The 22,610-nt window shown below is 39.0% G+C and overlaps 3 protein-coding genes across 8 annotated transcripts in view; 2 read left to right on the top strand and 1 right to left on the bottom strand.

Moving 5' to 3' along the window:
- Window positions 1–2,487, bottom strand: part of LOC134816574 (trichohyalin-like) — a 20,261-nt gene extending 17,774 nt beyond the window's left edge. For 3 of the 6 annotated variants that reach the window (XM_063825483.1, XM_063825482.1, XM_063825484.1), the window contains exons 1-3: window positions 2,368–2,487; window positions 1,775–1,881; window positions 1,447–1,579 (exon numbers count right to left, since the gene is read on the bottom strand). In XM_063825483.1, the coding sequence (XP_063681553.1) occupies window positions 1,447–1,579; window positions 1,775–1,881; window positions 2,368–2,421 (294 nt within the window). In that variant the 5' untranslated portion in view covers window positions 2,422–2,487. The remainder of the gene's footprint in view (window positions 1–1,446; window positions 1,580–1,774; window positions 1,882–2,367) is intronic. The other 3 variants (XM_063825481.1, XM_063825480.1, XM_063825485.1) reach the window with 1 other exon arrangement.
- Window positions 2,018–22,610, top strand: LOC134816576 (cilia- and flagella-associated protein 52-like). Its single transcript, XM_063825486.1, has 12 exons — window positions 2,018–2,039; window positions 14,244–14,303; window positions 14,455–14,633; window positions 14,796–14,937; window positions 16,068–16,212; window positions 16,543–17,014; window positions 17,141–17,312; window positions 17,473–17,618; window positions 18,205–18,268; window positions 18,445–18,635; window positions 20,851–20,985; window positions 21,827–22,610. Exons 2-12 carry the CDS (start codon window positions 14,249–14,251, stop codon window positions 21,971–21,973), a joined length of 1,848 nt encoding a protein of 615 aa, XP_063681556.1. The 5' UTR covers window positions 2,018–2,039; window positions 14,244–14,248; the 3' UTR covers window positions 21,974–22,610.
- Window positions 12,879–14,082, top strand: LOC134816639 (dnaJ homolog subfamily C member 27-like). The gene has a single exon (XM_063825575.1). It carries the CDS (start codon window positions 13,012–13,014, stop codon window positions 13,801–13,803), a length of 792 nt encoding a protein of 263 aa, XP_063681645.1. The 5' UTR covers window positions 12,879–13,011; the 3' UTR covers window positions 13,804–14,082.

Genomic DNA, 22,610 nt, shown 5'->3' with positions numbered 1-22,610 from the left:
ACGAGTTCCTTTACTGCTAGAAAAGATTCTGATACAAAGACCCCGACCATGCTAATTAGTTTTTATTGTCAAGTTATACTTTAGTATAATTAAGTATAATTTGTCGGGTTCTGGTTAGGTTTCTGGTTAGGTTTCTGGTTAGATATTTAACGGGTTTTTGTCGGGTTGTATTATTTGTGGGTCAGGATAAGTCAGGTTTCGACATGGAAATGTGTGTTAAGTTCCCTTACAAAGTTCCCTGCTACACACTGTCACACACTGTAACACACTGTCACACACTGTAACACACTGTAACACACTGTAACACACTGTAACTCACTGTAACACACTGTAACACACTGTTACACACTGTTACACACTGTAACACACTGTAACACACTGTCACACACTGTAACACACTGTCACACACTGTAACACACTGTCACAGACTGTAACACACTGTAACACACTGTAACACACTGTCACACACTGTTACACACTGTAACACACTGTAACACTGTCACACACTGTAACACACTGTCACACACTGTAACACACTGTAACACACTGTAACACACTGTAACACACTGTCACACACTATAACACACTGTAACACTGTCATACACTGTAACACACTGAGCTGTCACACACTGTAACACACTGTAACACACTGTTACACACTGTAACACACTGTAACACACTGTAACACACTGTTACACACTGTAACATACTGTTACACACTGTAACACACTGTTACACACTGTAACACACTGTAACACACTGTAACACACTGTCACACACTGTTACACACTGTAACACACTGTTACACACTGTAACACACTGTAACACACTGTCACACACTGTAACACACTGTAACACACTGTCACACACTGTAACACACTGTCACACACTGTAACACACTGTAACACACTGTCACACACTGTAACACACTGTAACACACTGTAACACACTGTAACACACTGTTACACACTGTAACACACTGTAACACACTGTAACACACTGTAACACACTGTAACACACTGTAACACACTGTAACACACTGTAACACACTGTTACACACTGTTACACACTGTAACACACTGTAACACACTGTCACACACTGTAACACACTGTTACACACTGTAACACACTGTTACACACTGTAACACACTGTAACACACTGTAACACACTGTCACACACTGTAACACACTGTAACACACTGTCACACACTGTAACACACTGTAACACACTGTAACACACTGTCACACACTGTAACACACTGTAACACACTGTAACACACTGTAACACACTGTAACACACTGTAACACACTGTAACACACTGTTACACACTGTAACACACTGTAACACACTGTTACACACTGTAACACACTGTAACACACTGTAACACACTGTAACACACTGTAACACACTGTAACACACTGTAACACACTGATACACTCCCTAACCTGTCTGGAGCTGCAGATGGTAGAAGCTCTTCCTATCTGTCTCAAATAAACATACTGTTCAGGTAGGTTCTCTTGTCGTAGTTGTAGATGTAGTGCTGCTCTTATATCGTGTAGTGATGTGTCTGAGTCAACCCTGGAGATAATGGTCACATTAATCAAACAATCAGTTTATTCGAAAGATTTTAGAAAGTAAATATTTCGAGAAAGCAAGAATGCTTTAATACAGTTTGTTTAGTATAGGGGAAGTATTATTGAAGTATTATGCAGTAGATTGATCTCAACTGCCACAAACTACAAAGAGAAGTGATATTCAGAAAATTCGCATTACTTGACAAATCCGATGCTGATAGAAGAGCCCCTGTCGTAAGCCTGCCAACTCTCAGGTCTCCATGATAAGCTGTTAGCTACCAGCACATGTAGCTCTATAAACTCCGTCTGAAAGGTGGGGTACCAGTGAGGCTTTGTGGTGGTATGTGAGACTTGTGTGGTTATAAAGATTGAGCTGTATTGAATAAGTTATCATTTTGATTAAACGACATTAAAGTTGACATTTAAACTAATTACAACACTGCAAATCTATTACATTTATTGAGTATTATGTAACGCGATGGAAATATTTTAAGCGGGTAATATCCTGTCCAAACCCAGGATACGTAACATGAAGACGTTGTTGTAACTTTGTATAAAAAGCATTGATATAACTGTGTCTTGTGAATAATTTTTTGCGATGAACATTGAACAGGTAACTTGTTGTACCAGGCCGGGACTATGAAGTCAAAGGTAAAGTTGCAGTTAGACTCAGAGGTAGAAGCTCTTCAGGTGCCATTCACAATTATCAGAAGAATGAGATTGAAATTCAATTATAATGGCAAGGGCCGGGGGAGAACAGACATTTTTATTTGAACTTAAGTGTAACATTACCTTTTTCAGGTTGGAAACACTGATGATGTTGTCAATCTTTGGCTTCTTATTCATAACATATCAAGAAAATTAGCGGAAACACTCTCTGATTAAACCATAATGTTTCATGTTATACTGAAAATAATTCACCATAATGTTATACTGAAAATAATTCACCATAATGTTATACTGAAAATAATCACTGATTCAAATGGAAAATGCAACAGAGTACCATGTATATTTTACAACGGAAGTTTTGAATACGTATAATTTATTTCAGAATTAGTAACAAAACAAAATTAGTAAAACGTAAAATTTATTTTATATCCACTATCAGTTTATATCAGATAAAATATGTGTGTTCATTGTTGAATACACTGAACAATGAACATGCTTTGACTAAATTTAAAAAATCTTGTATATTTACAAGATTGATAAATGAATATTAGAAGATTATGAACATTGAACAGGTAGTTGCAATTGCCTTCATAACAAGATAGGTGTTATAACAAATAAGGCTACAGATAATATTCTGATTTGTGATGAAGGTTTCATCAAAGGGGATAATTTGAAAATATTATGCCAACAATATCAAAAAGTAAGATGAAAAAACAACGTTATAGATTATCTGAATCAACAAGTACTACGGAAATGTAACTAGGTAATTGATCTTCCTAACAGAGAGCACAGAAGATTTTGCAACAGTTATAATTAATAAGTAAATAATAATAAATAAATTCCTCGATATACTTTCGAGGACAAATTAGGTCAACATTGTTGGTAGCGGACCCTAAAATAGATTATATCTATCAGAGATTAACTGAAGACGAACAAATGCAAAATAATCACGAATTAAAACCGATCGAATGTCAATCCCTTAATAATTTATCCCTCGCAGATCTTATTATTTGTGCCATTCTTCATCAGCAAACCGTCAGCAACCATCCTCCATACACGACCAATGTAGGGTGAGAATCCCTGCCACGTTTTTGGTCAGTTTCGCCGGGGCTCATGTCTTTCCTCGAGAGAGCATTAGTGTCTACAGAAAAACTGACAAATCCTAGCGAAGTCCAATCCGAACCACTTCTTCCATTAGAGGTGGTGCTGGGTCAGCTGGTTACTGAACGGATTGGCCTGGAGAATGGCATAGTCCTGTTACTCTCAAGTTAACCATAGAGGGGGACAGGCGCTGTTCGCTCACGGCTGGTTCTTGGAGCCAACACCCTCAGCCCCACAGAAGTGGGAGCACTGTCGGTGGTGGCTCACCCAGATAACAGACAGTGTCTCTCCTTTTTTCTTCTTGGACTTGCATTGTTGCTGGTGAGTCAGCCAGTAGCAATGCATCATCTCACTCACTCAATCACCTCAGCAGTTCGGTCCCTTTTCTGTTTGATTACTAGTCTCACCTGGTTCTTGACCTGTCGCCCTCAGACCTACAGAGGTGGGTGCACTGTCGGTGGCCTGTCAGCCAGGTTGTCGGTGGTATCTCTCCCTCTGCCTCCCCTTTGGACATGCATTGTTGCTGGTGAGTCAGCTGGCAGCAGTGTACCATACTATTGCGTGTTTACTAATCCCCTCTTAGCTTCCAGGCTAAACTAAAATTATAAACTAACAGAAGCAGGATAGAAGCAAGAAATCATCAGTAGCCCCTCAACTTAACGAAGACTGATATCAACCGCTCTGGTACAAGCAACTCTGATAAAGTACGACACTGCTGCTTCTCTGGGAAGTCAGCACCAACAGAAATGGGGACACTCTCTGATATGAGTGCTGGAATTCTCAGCCGTTTTACTCTACAGGCTAAGTTTCTTGTTATAATTCTATTGCTCTGTTCTTTCATTTGTATTCTGTCTCACTCTACTGCATATTGTAGATCGTCAGCATTCATAGAACCAGGGTCTCAGTTACAGTCCTTCTGTTTGTTGACTAGACACACTTTTTGCATCATCTTTCGGTTTTTGACGGCGTTTAGAACACATCTTGTTTTCTCGATCGTTACTTGCCTCCGTATTGGCTGCTAAACTAAAATTATAAACTAACATTCGTTCCACCCCCTTGTGTGTATACTAACACCCCTAGATTCCCAGGAACAGGCATAAATATCTACGGAAATCAAAGCCAAACAGACAGACAGCTACTCAGCCACAATGCAGGACAGCAGATACTGCTCTGAACCAAGGATAAGTCTGATGGATACAGCTCATGTCTCCCTAGACATTCGCACAGATTACAAGAATGCCAACATCAGACATCACGTCTCTTATTAAGACAAAGCTCAACTGTCTATCCAAGTTCCTGAAATCAGAGTTGTCTAACTGAGATTCGCAGTCAGACATGCATTATACCCCCCTCGACCAACCCATCTACTAATCCGTGTCTACAGGCAAGAAATTGATCTCGTCATTTGTAATATAATATCAAATATTATATACCTATTGAAATTCTCATCCTCCACATCATACAAAAGAGAACGGCCCATGGCCATACACCACATATCAAAGAGAAAGGCCTCCGGTCAGACATATCAGACCTAACATGATCTATTTTCCTTAAAAGCCCATGTTTATATAAAGTTTTAGCGTGTAAAATTGATTCACTTTACTTACTTGTTTATAAATTTTACCTCGAACCATGCTTTCACAGAATTAAAATATTACCACACGACAGGGCGACTGTTTTCCAAAACTGGTTACATTCTTCCCTCAAGGCGCAGCTCCTACACCTGGTAAATTCCACTCTAATAGCACAACCTCTCAAACAGACTCACCGAAGTAATCTTCAGCCATCAAATGCGAAGGGACTATAGCACCGCTGTCAAACCTGATCATAATAATTTAATTTTTTTTGTAATTTGTAAAGTTCGTAGATTCCTCTACAGGGTCATCGAATAGTTCGACCGCCCTTGTTTTACAGTACACTACATTGTAGATGTTCTGAAGGAGTATCCTAAGATTCTTGATCTTTTGGCACAGGCACCCCTCCTCATTTAACCCTCAATCAAGTTTCCTATCATTCGGCTGAGTCGACCGAGGAGATCGCATAGATCCAATGAATCCTTAGCTACTCCCTTTACAAGGCATGACTTTACAAGGCATGACTTTTCTGCCACTACTTCATCATTATAGATTAGTGATTACTTAGTGTGTAGATGAAACGATATGAGTGTAGCACACAATATCAATGAATGATTGATTCATCCTATCAGCGTTATCTTGATTCGAATTGAGATTGCTATATTAAATTTTTCCTATATTTTACGTAACGCGCGAACGCCATTTGAGCACAGTATGTGCTAATGATCTCGCTGTCAATCTTTTAATACGCTTTGCGCGCTAGCTACTCTGGTAGCGCGCATGGCGGGTAATTTTATTATCTATTGTTTCAACTTTTTATTCAGTTTTATTCATTTAAACGATGTTAATCATTTGAAACGACTTTACTAGAATTTGTCAACGAAGAAGAACTCTAAATTGTTACCACAGCAACCATTCAATGTTGCCATAGAAACTACACACTCTTAACATAGCAACCACACACGGTTACCGTAGCAACTCCAAATCACTACCTAGCAACTAAACACTGCTACCATAGTAACTACATACTGATACTATAGCAACTACACACTGTTACCATAGCAACTCAGTGAAAGCAGGATTAATGAACGAATAGTGTGACATTGGGTTCTCAACCATGAAAATTTAGAAGTCCCTACATGCTGTTCTTTCTGGCTCCATGTGCTAGTTAGGGGTCTGAGGTATCCGAAAAATCATGTTTTGAGTACCCAAAGTGTTCTGGGTGCCAGGAATGAGGTTATTAAAGCGGCGAAAATGACCGATTTTGGACTATTTATGAGCTTTTTTGCCCATTTTCATGAGATAAAGAATCAGGAAAGCTGCTCTAGATGATTGAAATGGTTGATACCAATGAGGATACACCCAACACACATAAATATTCGTGATATATGTGATTTTAATGAGAAAAATATGATCTCAGGGCCCATTTTATACCAAAATTTGCCAAAACCACTCGCACTTGTCAAAGCTTCCTCATTTTAGACACATTTAATGATTATTATGGTATCTAACTTATGGTGGATCTGATAGGAGTATGTCTTAGCTTCATTTTAAGCCATCAATGAGCATGCTGGTGCGTATGAAAGTACTTTAATCCTCCCGTCTATTGATATAGTCTGGGCAGTGGGCCATGCGCGCGCGCGCGCGCGCGCGTTTACAAACATGAATTTTCTCCCTCAGTATCTATCTAAAGCTTTTAAAGACATGATTTGAATGCTATCCTACTCAGCACATGAGTGCTACAGGATGGTGAAAGAATTTCTATAAAAAATCATTAAATGTGGAAGATATGAGGTCATTATATGTGTGTGCGCGCGCGCGCGCGCGTTTACAAACTTGATATCCTCAGTCCTTCCACATATACTGAGATTTTGTTTCAAACTTAATTGACTCTGAACCGAAATTGCCAGAGGAAACAGATAGTGTAACTCAGAAAGACCACAAATGGATAGTTTGTGAGATATTGAGGTTATACTCCAAAAAATTTACAATGATGTCACACCAGAAAACCCCTATTTTTGGTATATTTAACCTCATATCTCAAACGCGCAGTACTGGATTGAGCTAAACTTGGTCAGGTTTTGTAGCCCTGACTATCCTCGATCATATGGAACAGGAATAAAACTGTTTAGATGTTATATCTTAATTGTATTAGGCACTTAGTTCTGAAAAGTGAGAATGTCATTAATACTGCTTTCACTGTCTACACACTGATACCATAGCAACTACACACTGTTACCATGGCTACTACACACTGTTACCATAGCAACTCACCATAGCAACTACACACTGTTACCATAGCAACTACACACTGTTACCATAGTAACCACACACCGTTACCAGGAACGAGAGCGAGGGTCGACAAATGGCAAGTACCAGTGAAAGCAATGAAACACCAAGGGTATAAGGGAAGGGATATCAAACAAGGCTCCACTAGCCTAAGACACATAAACAGGGAACATATCTCCTGAAACAGTTATATAGTAGTAATTGAAAGTATTAAACTATGTTAATGGAAATACAAACATTCACAATCTCCCCTTTCTTTCTCTTTAATAAACACTTAAATAGATAAAAATGCTCGTGCTCGAATGAGACCAATAAATTGTAATTATGATAAAAATAATAAATATATACCTTTATTCAACTCTTTAAAAACTCTTAAAAAACGTTCGAATACGAACTAATACATCACACATAAAATTCATTTAATAATTCAATTGTTTTTGGAACCAACAAATAAGCGTTCTAAATTCCATTGAACAATAAAGCTGATACAGCTTTGGGAAGTTTCCCATCCTCAATAGTCCCACGTAGGTTAAAACGTTGCCTCAGACATCTCTCCATTGGTGAACATGACTTCATGCTGTTGTTCTTGCTCTTGTTCTGGATCAGCGTGCCACTCGGAAGCAAGCTCAGACCAGTCCACACATTGGGTAGTGCTTTCCCCATCGAGCTGAATGTTCAGACACTTAGCATATTTTCTACTGTGATAGAGCTCTATCTTTTCTACAGACTCTTGTTGTCTACTTGCCGTAGGCACTATGACTTGAGTTACCAATTCTCGGGTGTCAGCAGTTACTACCGTGCTTGTCGTAGGAATTCTCAACTCTTTCTCTCTAGAAGCTCTCTGCTCAAGTGAAACTTCTTCAGAAAAGTATCTTGGAGTCTGATCTTCGTCAACCATCCTTTTTTCTGTACCATCATTACTTTCGGGTGAAACAAATTGATGCTTCTCTTGATCTTGGGTCGTCTTCTCACGTCCTATCACAACACCAGGTCCACTCCATCTGTCAGAATTGTTTCTCTTATAGAAAACCTTTTCACCCATCTCCAGTACAGTGTCTTGACAGGTACGGACCTGTGACCGCAAGACACGTTTGATTTTAGCACTATTCTCTGCTTTTATGAACTCCTCACGTGCAGTCCTCATTGCTCTTAGATTGTCTTCCAGATGTCTACTGGCAACTTTCTCCTCCAAGGCAGGAAGATGATTATCTACCACATTTGGCAATGGCGGGTTCTTTCCCAAGACAAGCTGGTACGGGGAATATCCTCCTGACATCTGTCCTTGCACAGTTTTCAAGTCCATTGCCACACAATCATTGAAGACAGTTCCCCTTGGCAGCCCGACAACCGGTCTTGGTTTTGGCTTAGCATATCTTTGGCACACTTCGCAGTTACTGCATACTATCTCTAGAGCCTTCATAAACTCTTTCTTAGTGAAGCCTGCATTCCTCAACATACTCTGCAGCTTGTATGCTGGAGCATGAGCAAACTGCCTATGCAGTTTCAAGGCTTTCTTTTTCATTTCTTTTTCATCTGTGCCACCCATAGTATCTTCAGTAACTGTCAATACCAACTGCACACTTGAGTCGCTGAGACATCTCCTTCTGTTGCACAGGGGTACACAGTAATGTCCTGACTTACACTCAAGCAATTTGACCTGTTCTCCGTTGGGTTTGCTCAATAGTAGGGGTAAGTCACAACTCACAACATTTGCATCGATGAGTATTTTCTGCGTCCCTATCCTCCCTGGTATCTTTATCTTTTCAACTGAGGTCACCTTCTTACCATCTCCGAACTTGAAAGGGGTTGCACATTCAGTTGGAGTCATCATCCGTCTTTCTTCTTCTCCCAATGTTTCTGCATACTGTTCAACCCAGTTTCTTCCAACCACAGTCTTTGTGCAGCCAGAATCAATGACTGCACACGATAGTGTCTCGAACACTAGGGAGCTGAAATCGGGCTTCTCCTGAATGAGGGTGCAGGTGGTTTCTTCTACCATCAGAGTCACGTAGGCGCTTCCAGAGTTCTCTGATTCCATTTCTTCCTCCGCGAAGTACTGAGCACCTCTTGCTTTCTTTGGACAAAAACGAACAATATGGCCCTTTTCTCCACACTCAAAACAGCCGCTATTGAACCTGGTTCTAGCATCTCCTGAATTATATGGAAATGAAGTTCCTCTGTTGGTTCCTCGGTTACTTCTGTACGGACCACTGTAACTCCCTGAACCTCTTGAACCTCCTCTAGAGTCTCGTCTCCAGTTGTTGTTGTAGGTAAAGTTACACTCTTCTGGCTCACTCTTTATCACAGTAGTTTCACTTCCGTGTTGCTGACTGTCGGTGTTTGGGAGTCGTGTGAAGATTTTCCCTATCGTTTTTGCCATCTCTGCATAGGTCATACTCTTCACAGTTGCCAATGCAAGATCGACTTTCTCTGGTGCCATCTTGGCACTGTTCAATACTCTATATGCAAGTACTTCTTCTGGCAGCTCGATCTTATGCTTTTTCAGATCGTCGTACAACTTCTCGAACTCAGATATATAACTCTGCAGATTCATTTCATCGCGCCTTTCATACTGTTCGAACTTACAGTATATTTTATATGCTATATGTGACGAGTCTTCCTTGTAGATCTTATCTAATCGAGCTATTATCTGCTCCAAGCCATCCTCAGCTATGAGCACTTCCTTGCCCAAGGATCTAACATGGTTCTTGACTTTTCCTTCATTCAGCTCCAAAAGAAACGCAGTTGCCCTCCTCTTCTTGGGAAGAGCTGTAAACTCACTCCACAGATCAATGTCCAACCTCCAGTCTTCATAGCAGCGACCTTCCTTGTAAGCCGGTGGAGCCTTGTATCCAGTCCTATTGTTACCCAAGCTTGGTGCAGGTGTCTCCTCTGAGTTTTCACCTGTCATCACGGTAGATCTCAAATCAGCAGAACCACTTCCTGCTACCAATGTGAAATGGCAAGTACCAGTGAAAGCAATGAAACACCAAGGGTATAAGGGAAGGGATATCAAACAAGGCTCCACTAGCCTAAGACACATAAACAGGGAACATATCTCCTGAAACAGTTATATAGTAGTAATTGAAAGTATTAAACTATGTTAATGGAAATACAAACATTCACACTATTGCGATGCAATCTGGACGAGAGTCCAGGCTGGCTCCCTTAGTTCCAACCTCTCGGTACTGCAAATGGCAAACGATGCATTTTCTAATCCTGATCACCCATCTCCAAGTTACAGTCATACAATAAAATTACAATCTTATCGTACTCACATCTCTTGAGTTAAGCGCAAAGCGTCACTATAGGACCTTCGCGATGCGAACCAGACACATAGTCTGGACTGGTACCTCAGACGCTAACGTGAAACTTACAGAGTATATAGGATATAACAACTTACTCGGGCGTAAGGAGTCGATACGGAGCTATTGCGATGCAATCCAGGCAAGTGTCTGGACTGGCTCCTAAAACTCCAAACGCTCGGGCGAGCGGCATGGCAACTCTGATTCTTTATAAATAATTATCTTACCAAACATACAGTACGCAAAACGAACGCAGATTTCAATTCTTATATAGCGAAATAGCCGAAGTGCGCGGAGGCCGGGGAGAGGGGCTAGCTCCGGCGCGCGCGCCGGGATAGCACCCCAACACGGCAACGCGCAGCAGAGTAGTGGGGTAGGCCACACTACCGAATACACGTGAAGCCAACCCGGGGTTTATTACCCGCACGGCTATATTATTATGCGCAGTTGAAACCTGGGGGCTCGCCGACCAGGTTCACCGGGTGGAAACTGAAGGCATATATGACTCCCATATCTGAAAGCAGGTTGGGAGCACTACGGAAAGCTTAGAAGCTCCCGTCACCTACTAACTACTAACTACACGACCAAATAGATCAGACCCATAACCAGTGGCTCAACGTTGCAAGTTGCCCCCGACGAAAAAGCGAGTCAGCCAGAGGCGGCTATTGAGGGCGTCCAGGCGTCCGTGGACGCCCTAAAATTATTATCTGGTGGCTGGTGCTTAAAATAGAAAAAGTAATTAGTAATAGTGTTAGGAAATAACAAATCGCAATATAAAGCTCTTTATTCACTATCATACATTTTAATCTAGGTAAACTATAGGTAAAAATATAATATTAATCATAAGCTAAAATGTACTAATCTTTGTATTCTAAATGGGGAAAAAGAAGAAACATTGTCAGTCAGTCGAGAAAATTGTCAGTCAGGCTATATGGCAGCTTTGTAGATGTTGTGACTATGCTAGTAGTGGTCCTAGGCTTGCGACTGGAATTGCGGTGTTAATGTAAGCGCACGCATGATCTTCGTGAACTTTTATGTTGTAGGGAGTCCAACCCTACCATTGGACTACTCAGCCGCGCAGTTTTAACACATAGTTAATTGTAAACGTTACAAAGCACATCGTGCGCATCCCACTACAAGTAATCTATACTGATTTGCCTCGATTTGAGGGTCCAGGACCCTTTGCAGTTTGAACTATTGACTGCTATGATACTGCGCGGCTAAGATCGTACACGTGTGGTGTCCTGTTTCAACCATGTTATAAGTTTTTGTTTTTGTTTGCTGTCGCCTGTAAAGTGTTACACATTACATATAACAAGGCCCTGTGTGTAATGTAATCGGTAGTTTGAAGGGATCAGCTTGAGCCGGCTCCCAAGCCCCCCTCCCCCCCCCCCCAGTCCATCGATTGGACCCCAACAAAACTGCCAGCTAGCTCCCACGAGCCGCCTCTGGAGTCAGCAGGCCTTACGTTGCACCACTGTCCATAACTCACAAAGCCTTCCTGGATCTTGGACATCTCAATGAGATCTCGACGAACCCTTTGTTCCAGTGGCGTAACGAAAGGCCCTGCTGACCCCGCTGTGCAGGGGGGCGCCGTCTTAGGGGGGCGCCAAATCGTCGTTTGAATGTGGGACAATTTCGAAAACTTAACTAAAGTACTAGCAAAACTGCGCGTTTTGCTCTAGATACACACTTTTTTAGAGATTTTACCGGCGTATTCTTTAAAATCACCTAATTTGTTCACTTTTAGGGAGGGGCACCAAAAGGGGAGGGGGCGCCAACAGGGGGGCGCTTTTTTCGGCAGGGGGGCGCCAACAGGCAACGTTACGCCACTGCTTTGTTCGAATAAGGTTGTGAGCTTCAACTTATCTCTTTAAGCCGAGAGCCTTACTATAACTAAAGTATAGTGCCTTGCATAATTCAGTCTCTCAGGCAAAGAATGTAAATAGGTTTTAATTACTCACGAGAAGAGAACAGTCTAAGGACTTTTATGGAAACGCTCGATTTTCAGAATTTGTTTATATTGGAACCGACGAAAATTCGACATAAAATATACGCGCGGCGTTAATTTTTTCCCATAAAAAGGTGATACGTTTTAGAAATATTACTATCTTAAGATAATATATTTAAAACGGTACAATTATTTAAATTGGTTTAATAAATTTATGGAAGTAAAATTTTGCAATTAATACAATAATTGAAATTTAAACTATAATACCGGTCTAAAATACGGATGCTACGCCGCGCACTCAAAAGCCGCGCAATCGCGAATTTGCTGAGTCCGTTGCCAGGTGAGAATAACAAAGCGTATTTCGCATTGGATAGTATGCAAAGGTCCCTATGGCTACTAAAGTATATTACGTTCTCATACATGTTGCTTTACTTTTCACCCCAGGGGTTAGGTTTCAATCAATGTTTAAAACTTTCCGCTTTGTTGCTTTAAATGGCTTTGTATCATAAGTAGATTCCACGTTTTCTAACCTTTTGTTTGCCCAGTTATGACGGCTCCGGTGAAAGGTCAGAAAAGGAGGCTCCGAATCAAAATAATCAGTCTTGGCGATGCCAGCAGCGGAAAAAGTTGCATTATTAAAAGATATTGCGAGAAACGCTTTGTTCCCAAGTACATGCAAACCATCGGGATTGATTACGGTGTCACCAAATACAACGAGAGTGGTGAAGATGTACGGGTGAATATATTCGATTTCGCCGGTCATCCGATATTCTACGAAGTTCGTAACGAATTTTATCGTGATACCCAAGGGGTTCTGCTTGTCTACGATGTTACAAACAGAGAAAGTTTTCGACATCTTGATGATTGGCTCTTAGAGATGAGAAAGTTTACCAGTGATGTCGAAGATTATATTGTTGCAGTGTGTGCTAATAAAACTGATATCGGTAGACGAGTGGTAACAGAAGATGCAGGAAGGGATTATGCTCAAAAGAAAGGTTTCCTTTATTTTGAGCTGTCTGCATATTCAGGCAAGGGAGTAAACGATATGTTCAGTAATTTGTTTACAGATGTTGTCAAGAATGTTCGACACGGCAAGTCAAAAATAGGAAGCGTGAATTTGGGATATACTCGAGAACAGGCAGATATAGTGGTCAGGATTAAGAACTCAAAGGATGATTATGATATTCTCGGTGTTGCTAAAAGCTCTCCCCCAGAGGAAATTAAAAAAGCGTTTAAGAAGTTGTGTCTTCTTTTACATCCAGACAAAAACTTGGCTCCAGGAGCTACGGAAGCTTTCAAAGCTCTTCAGCTTGCGAGAAATAATCTTTTGAATCGATAGAAACTTTAAAAGCCGATATTTTTATTCTTTACAATTCAAAATGTGATATTTCTATGATTGACTACCACTTGGGTTTAAAATGGATGCGATGTCAGATTATTATTTGTAATACTTGTTTTATACCTGTACATATATTATTAAATTGTCTGTTTCTAGACAGGAACTCTTTTGGGCTCATTTCAGCAATTTTTGTGAGATCCTTTTATCAACTTGTTGATAAATTTGGTCGGTATGGCTGTGTTTTGGCTAACTTGTTTTATTTTTGTTATTTGTTATTTATTTTGTGGTTTCTTGCAACAATGCCCCCTTTTACAGCATGCATCATGCAGCGCATGCAATGCACATAGCAAAACTGAAATAGAATTGTTACTTAGTCATCACTAATTTTATAGTTTATACTCGTTTATTCATTTTGTTTGGTGCTAAACAGTCAACTTCAGGCAGGATGTCCGAAGAATCCATCCAAGAGTTGGAATTGATCTCCACTATAGGATTCAATGGTTGGTTAAACATGTCACTATCTGGCATGAAACCTTTTTATTGAGTCTAAAATAATCAATCGCTACTTTTTGTACTGCAATGATTTATTCAAGCTTTTCTATACTCATTTTCTGTATCAGTGTTTGGTTTTAAATGTTCATTCTGTTTCAGGAAGTGTACCACACGGTTTATTAGTTCACCCTGACGGTGAACACTTGATATACCCACTGGGCTGCACTGTTGTTATTGAGAACATCAAGACACACGAACAGAACTTTCTGTCCGGTCACACGAATGATGTGTCCTGTTTGGCTGTCAGCAAGAGTGGGAAGTATGTCGCATCTGGGCAGGTAAATTTGATTTAGATATGGAAAGTCGTGTTCAATTAGTTGGTTTTGTAGGCCTGTTTAATTGCTATTATGAAGAAACAATAAACATCTCTGATTTGTTTGAATTAGGATAACTGCCCATGTCCAAATATAATTAAAATTCTGAAAATTGTTTCATTTCAGATTACTCATATGGGTTTCAAAGCTGATGTGATTGTATGGGACTTTGAAGCCAAGGCGCCATACGCTACCTTCACTCTTCACAAAGTTAAAGTTGAGGCTCTAGCGTTCTCTCCTTCTGATAAATATCTGGTCACTCTTGGAGGTAAACATAGCTTACGATCTTTAAATTCTTTATATATTTTTATGAAAAATTCATTCGTAGATCACGTACGATATCAATTTTAAAACTTTAAAGCCGTATAATTATTGCTTATGAGGTTGAAATGAGTTTTTACAAAAATCCCTCATAGCTTACGATCTTTAAATTCTTAAAATATTTTATTAAAAAATCCATTTGTAGATCGTATTTACGAGTGATCATAAGATATTAATAAGCATACCAGTTGCAGTGGTATGCTTATTGCTTGTTGCTTATTGCTTATGAGGTGGGAATGAGTTTTTTAAAATCCTTCATTATTACTTGTTTATAGTAAGATGACTCAGTCGGTTGCTTACAATGTTTATCACTAAGTTAACGAGTAACATAACATCTAATAATGTCTAAGGATAGAAAATTTGTGAATGCAAGTAGATTTAATTAGAATATTTTGAATTTTCTTCATTGAAGCAAATTTGAGTGGTTGATAAGAAGTTTGAGTATTTTCATGTAGCTTACTTGACCACTTATGTTCATATTTATCGTCAGATAATAATTGAGATGTACATCAAAGGAACACTGAGATTTGAAAGAACTTATGAGGTTAATTATTGTAGGAACTATCAGAAAAAGCACCCAATTCTTAAATTGATCTAGAGTTTATCTTTAGTAACTTAATCTCTTTAGTAATTACTTTCATGCCCACTTGAGTTTTGAATACTCAAAATCTTTGTAGTTCGGAAGTTTTTCTGTGAGTAGTAGTTAGTTTCTGGTAAGTGGTGGTTAAATGTCAGTCATTAATTGAAAAGCATTTCCGATGATAATCTCTCCATCATTTCCTATTCCTTGTAAGTGTATCAATCGTTATGAAGCAGAAATTTTATGAATAGCATATGGATTATTATTGAACCAGGCGAAGGTAGGTGTAAATAATGTCACAGCAAATAGTGTACTACTAATTCAATGCCTATATTTTCAAACGGATCAGGCAATAACGAACAGCTTTGACTTTTTTACCCTTAAAATACGACAAAAAAATCGAGAGCAAGTAATGTCTAAATTCCAAATTCTACCCTTACAAATATGTATTAGGGTTTTATAAATACAAATACCTTACACACGATCCAAATTCCTAGGAAGAGACGACAGTAGTGTTGTGGTATGGGATCTGGAGATGCGCGAGGCGCTGTGTGGTGCACCCTCTGCACTACAAAGTGCTGGAACCGTTTACACTGTTCAGTTCATGAACACTACCGACGATAAGTTCGTCACCGGTGGGAAGTGAGTCCTTACACGTGTTGGAATTTCAAGTTTTCTTGCTGCTTGTTTTTATCATGCTTTGTAAGCATCGAACTGTCTTGGAGATGCTTGAAATAAATACAGTTGCGTGTAAAGTTTGAAAAAACTTTACAAGTGTGCAGACAAACTCTTATTGTGTTCATGTTATGAAGTGAAAATGGTACTATAGCTACAGAAAAACACTATTATGCAATTATGACTAAATAGTATGTGATGACTTCATGAAAAATACTATGCAACACGCACATCAGATATTTGATATTTATCTATAATTAAGTAACGCACATGGTAATAACATCAAACCACTTTCAGTAAAACTCTGAGGATCTGGGATGTTGACCGACCCAACAGGAAAATCAGACCTCAGGAATGTGATTTAGGACAACTGAAGCGTGATGTCCGGTGCATTCTTATCGATAGCACCGACGAGTTCCTGTACGCTGGCACTACCTCTGGAGACATCTTACAGATAACCATAAAAACACACCTGTTCAAGAACTCTGGTCCCTCAAAAGACAAATACTCCCTCGGAGTTCACAGCATTGCCATGTTAAAAGACGGCAGTATTATCGTCGCAACGGGGGGTGGCATAGTTTGCGCTCTAAAAGCTGGCACTTTTAAACCTGTAGCACAGAAGGAATGTACACTGGATGGTGGTGCTACTAGCGTTGCAGTCAGGGGGATTGGTCATCAGGTGTATGTTGGAGTCAACAAGGGGAATATTTACAGAATAAACTTCTCAGATTTCCAGCCTACTTGTATCAACTCTTGCCATTATTCGGGGGTAAGTTGTAACATTTTACTGTCTTAAAATGAAATATGTCCATTCAATGAATAAGATAAATCCATAAATCAGATGATAATTTATAAGTTCGTTGTCAGGAATTCAGATCAACAATTACATCTGCAGGTATTGGACGTAGGGTTCCCTCACGGCTGTGGAGACTTGTTTGCGACTTGTGGCAAAGAGAATATCAGGGTGTGGGTTACTGACACTAGCACTGAAGTGTTGAGGGTTTCAGTTCCTAACATGACTTGTCATGGTGTTTGCTTCATGACTGACGGTCATAGTATAATCAGTGGTGAGTTAACAACATTTTCACACAATTTTGGATTAGTGTCATGGTAAAATAGGACGTTTACGGTTTAGATATGCTTGAACAAGCATGTGATACTTTAATATTGATAGCAGTTATAATAATTCTTGTTAGCCCAGAATAAGTACACTGAGTTTTATTTCAGCGTGGAATGACGGTAAGATCCGAGCGTTCAAACCGCAGTCCGGTGCTGCGCTGTACACGATACACGACGCGCACAAGCAGGGAGTCACTGCCATTGCTACTACAAGTAACAGTAGTAGGATTGTGAGTGGTGGTGGCGAGGGTCAGGTCAGTTCAGAGTATTTTTAGTTCATAACTCATGTTTTGTAAAATGTTCACTTCTCTCTTTGTGTTCTTACTTTGCACTCACAATATCACAGATGGGAGTCTGTCATATTACTCTTATATTGCACTAATTTTGGAATTAGATTCAGGGCTATATAAGTCCAAGATAAGCTGAGTGCAATCGATCCATATTGGGATCTTGTTCAACTCTGAGGACAAAGTAACTTTAGCACAAGACAATAATGATACAAGCGATCTAATTACCTATTTTGTACTCATATTGCACTTATTCTGAACTCGATGTGCTGAAGCTCACTCAAAGCACAAGTTTAGTAACATCAGCCTTAGAACCATGCTGACTAATATAAGATCAGATGCCAATCGGAGAAGCAAGCAGACGTAGACTGCCAAGAAATATTCTAAGTAGCTCAAAATTAAATGTCTGTGTGAAAAGAAACGTGTGAGAAAAACTGAGAATGTAGATGTGAACGATCGGGAATAGCTTGGAAATATTTTGGGGCGACGGATCCGTGATAGGTGGTCTGATTGAAATTCTTCATTTTTGGTCGTTTTAACAGTATTGTTTCAGGTAAGAGTTTGGGATATTTCATCAAATAGACAAGAAATGAAAGCTGCGATGAAAGAGCATAAAGGTAGGTCTACCTAATTAGTGTTGCGCGGCGCGCGCGATTTGTTTTGAACACAAAAAGCAAAATTTGTGATCATTGTTTGTTGTTAATTGGACAATAATTGGCTGTTATTTTGTCATTTAAATGTGGCGAATTTGGCAAAAAACTAATTTTCCTTTATGAATCTATCAAATTATTAGGAGTTGTGACCTGCATCAAGATTCGAGCAAACAATATGGAGTGTGTATCCTCTTCTGACGACGGAACATGTATCATCTGGGACCTGAACAGATTTGTAAGAAATCAGATCATATTCGCTAACACTCTGTTCAAAGCAGTTTGCTATCAGCCTGAAGAAACACAGCTTCTGACTGGGGGAAGTGATAGAAAGGTATGTTTCGATTTTAGTGTTCAACCAAGTAACCAAGCTGTCCGTAGAACATACAAATTTTTCATTGAATTTGAAATACAGTAACACACAACAAAAGTAAATGATAACAAATTTGGAATTTTACTAGCTCTTGAATAGAGATTATGATAGAGGTATAAACGCCATTTTCCATTAATCCACCAAACTGAAAACAGTCCCTGTAGATTTGCTTTTGGTCAAGGCAGGAACCACTTGCATTTTGTTTTTGGACACAAACAGTTGTTTCAAGTGTACCCGTAAGTTTTTAACAAATTTGTTGAAACTGTTGATCGTCATAAAATAAATGAGTGCATTCACACCAACGTTCAAGTTTCCTAGCATAGTCGTTATCCTCAAGTAGACTGCAAATTTTATTCCATATGATTCTAATGGATCTCCAGCGGCTATCATAGCCGTGGTAATGCCAAAAGGGATGAATGAAATACAGAAAACAGTTGAAACTAAAACCAGAGTCTGAACACTCTGTTTCTGCAAGCCATTAACTCGATGAACGAAGCACAGCAAGCAGGTTGTTGTAATGATTATCACAGCGCTGGGAAGTAGCACAGACACTGCTGTGAGGATTTCATAGAAACTTCCAGCATCTAAATATGTTCCAGAACAATGAAACACTGTCGAGCTGTAATGATAATCCCACTTTTTGAAAGAAAACGCTGATAAATGGACAATCGTCATTGAGATGATGACTTGAAGCCAGAATGAGGCTCCGATGTAGCGACCAGTGCGTGCTGATCTGTTTCTACTTCTCAGGGGGTGTATCAAGCACACAAGTTTGTTTATATTCAGACCACACAGCAGAAATATTGACGTGCTGAAGAAGATAGGCAGTAAATAAGTCTGAATCTTGCAAAAAATGTCTCCAAAAACCCATCGATTGCAAATTATAGAAGTCTCGGCAGGAATCACCACAAGGATTATGTGCATAACATCTGCTACAGCTATGTGTCTGATCAACATCACTGAGATTTTGTCCAATCTTATTGCCTTGAATCTGGCTGAAGCTATGATTATGATGAAGTTACCAAACAGTCCAAGAATGATGATGCCAAGATCCCAAAAAGCATATAATACTCGAGCATAGAACGTAGGTTTCATATCGTAGACATTACTCATCGTTTCCTCCATAGTCAATTCCTGGGTGGCAATTTGATGTTATTTCAAAAAAGATATAATTGCACAGTTGTGAAAGTTTCCATTGTTCTCTGCTCCAAATTTTTCATACAATTTAATACGTGATTCAATTAATTTCAGCGCTGTTTTTAATTGTTAGTTGCATATGTACTTTAAGTTATTATAGCAGTTCCGGTAATATCGAACCTTGCACCATTTTATCCTGGCCACAACAGTCAAAATGTTTAATTCGGGTGCAAACGACAAAAACACGAATCAAATTTACTCTATTAAAATGGAAGACTAGTTGTGCTGAGGAGTGAAAGTTTTACTTTACCACAAATAAATGAATAAGACGCATAAATGAGCACAAATCGGTCATTTGATGATGATTTTTACCCTACTATAGTAACCTCTAATGGAGTCACTACGTTGGAATGCCGACAACACGTACACGTTAAATTAATATTTAGAACAAAAATAATTGAAGACCAAGCAGTTATTCAAAATTCCTGATTCGACCAGTTAGTACTGGTCCTTTTTCTATGGAAAATCTGGAATATTTCTTAATTAGTTATACCATCACGTTGGCTTGAATTACGTGTATTAGCTGCAATACGTTAATAATACAAAGTTGTGAGTATCATTTAAAGTTTCCGGTCATTTTAATTCCAGCCAAGTCTTAATTTTCAATTACGATTTGCTCTATATAAGGATACTACACAGATTATAGAATGTTTAAAAGATGGCAATTTATCATCGGAAATATCTAGGCCAGCTGTCGGGCGATCCTAGACTCATTGGCCCCCTCTTTATCATTCGTTGCGATATTAGCGTCCAGCGATAATTAATTTAGATAATTAGTTAGTTATTCTCTGTAAGATAAGATCGTTAGTAAAAAGAGTCACTCTAATAGCTTGTATTTTAAATGTCCATTTAAAGAGTGGGATATAAATACCTTGATTCATTTTAATTCATTTAAAACAATTTAGCCTTGATTTTAATGTTTGATTACTATTCAATTATACTATCTTGTTTACGATAATCGAACAACTCAAAATTTCAGATCTCTTATTGGGAAACGCTGGACGGAAGTCAGATTCGAGAAATGGAAGGTAGTGCTGACGGCAGTATTAACGGCCTGGATATATCTGATGACGGCAACTATTTTGTGAGCGGTGGAAACAGTCGCAAAGTAAAGGTAAGTTTCTGCGTCTGAGACAGAGTTCGTCGAACTTCCTAATTTTTTAGACAAAGTTAAAATGAAGAATAGTTATATTTCTTTTGTTGTCAAATCAAGGGCAGGGATTGGCAGCTATCATCATTCATCATTATTAAGACCAATGATCGCTATCGGTGGTACTAAATTTATTGACAACGCAAATATTTGACAAAGAACTTGTTTGATCAATTGTATTTGAATTATGAATATACAATATAATTCAAATCACGTTGCCTGATTTGACCGAGCAGTCGCACGATCGCTCGCGTTACAGGAGACTACACTGTAGCCCGTGCCATTTAGAATTTATTCGCATATTTTAACGTGGCAAAATATTCTCAAGAAAGTGAGACACTGTTATCTCTTTAAGATTTATACGGCAAAAGCACTTAAATAATGATTTATGATAACTGCATCAAAAATATAATATATTCTCATTTTCAACTGAGTCCGAGAAAAATTGTAAACTATGAAAAGAGGGTTTCAAAGGGAATACTGTTTTTTTTCCTGTTCCAGTAAATAGTACTTAATACAGATTCAAATTATCGAAAACACTATAGTTGGTCGATTACAAAATTCTATAATGACCCTACACAGTGCACTAGTCCTACTCGTAGTAAGTATTGAAGAGAACACCTGGCCTGGGTACTGGCTCGTCTAAATATATCCTATAAGTCATTAGAGAATAAATGACTCATGACCAAGATTTTAAGTAGCCACCCTACCATTGTCTCATTTGGTGTTATAAGTATAACACGTCACGCGTGTATAATAGCTAGTAACTAGTTACACTTGTTGCTAAACTCTATTATTATATCAGGTGTGGAAGTATAACGAGGGGGAGGTGACACACGTAGGACTGGGACACAGTGGGGATATCACCCGAGTCCGGGTGTGTCCAAACTCTAAACATATTATCAGTGTCAGTGCTGACGGAGCTATACTCCGCTGGAAGTACCCTTTCTGAGGAGCATGACTTATGGTGTGGGGTGGAATGAGGGGTTAGATCCTCTGGCTGTGGCGAAGAGATGAGATTTATTTTCCTGGACTGACATTTTTTTAAAGCAATCGACGTTGCCGGTTGTTTTTTGTTTTTGCTTTGAATATTATAATATTAATAGGTTAAATTAATGACATATTATTTAAGATTAGATTTGACATACAAGGCATTCATGATGCATGACAACCAATAGAGAAGAATAATTTGTTCAGAGATCAATGCACATTTAATGTCTTTTGTGCAAGTATAGGTTATCATATGATAATGATTTTGTATTTCCGTTAAAGGTGTAAAAATAAAGTTAGATTACAAGCAGTTTTTTAAGCCGTAATTTTATAGATATTTTAGTGTTTTGTATCATACATGATAAATAATAAACACGAATTTTTGAATGATATTTATAAAAAGTAACCATCACTTTCACAATCAAACAAGCCGACATTTTTTAAATGCCGACATTTGAAAATGCCAATAACTTTCCAACCTACCTCGACCTAACTGTAATTTTTTGTTATCTGATCTTATGATATTCCATATTATAGATATTTCCATGTTGCTATGCTCTGTAAATACCTATCATTAACTAAATTTACATTTTTATGTA

This window comes from Bolinopsis microptera, chromosome 6 (assembly GCF_026151205.1).
Source record: "Bolinopsis microptera isolate Bmic1 chromosome 6, MBARI_Bmic_1.0, whole genome shotgun sequence".
In the NCBI taxonomy this organism is placed as follows: Eukaryota; Metazoa; Ctenophora; class Tentaculata; order Lobata; family Bolinopsidae; genus Bolinopsis; species Bolinopsis microptera.
The sequence above is the reverse complement of the archived record's forward strand: the minus strand, read 5'-3'. Positions and strand labels throughout refer to the sequence as shown.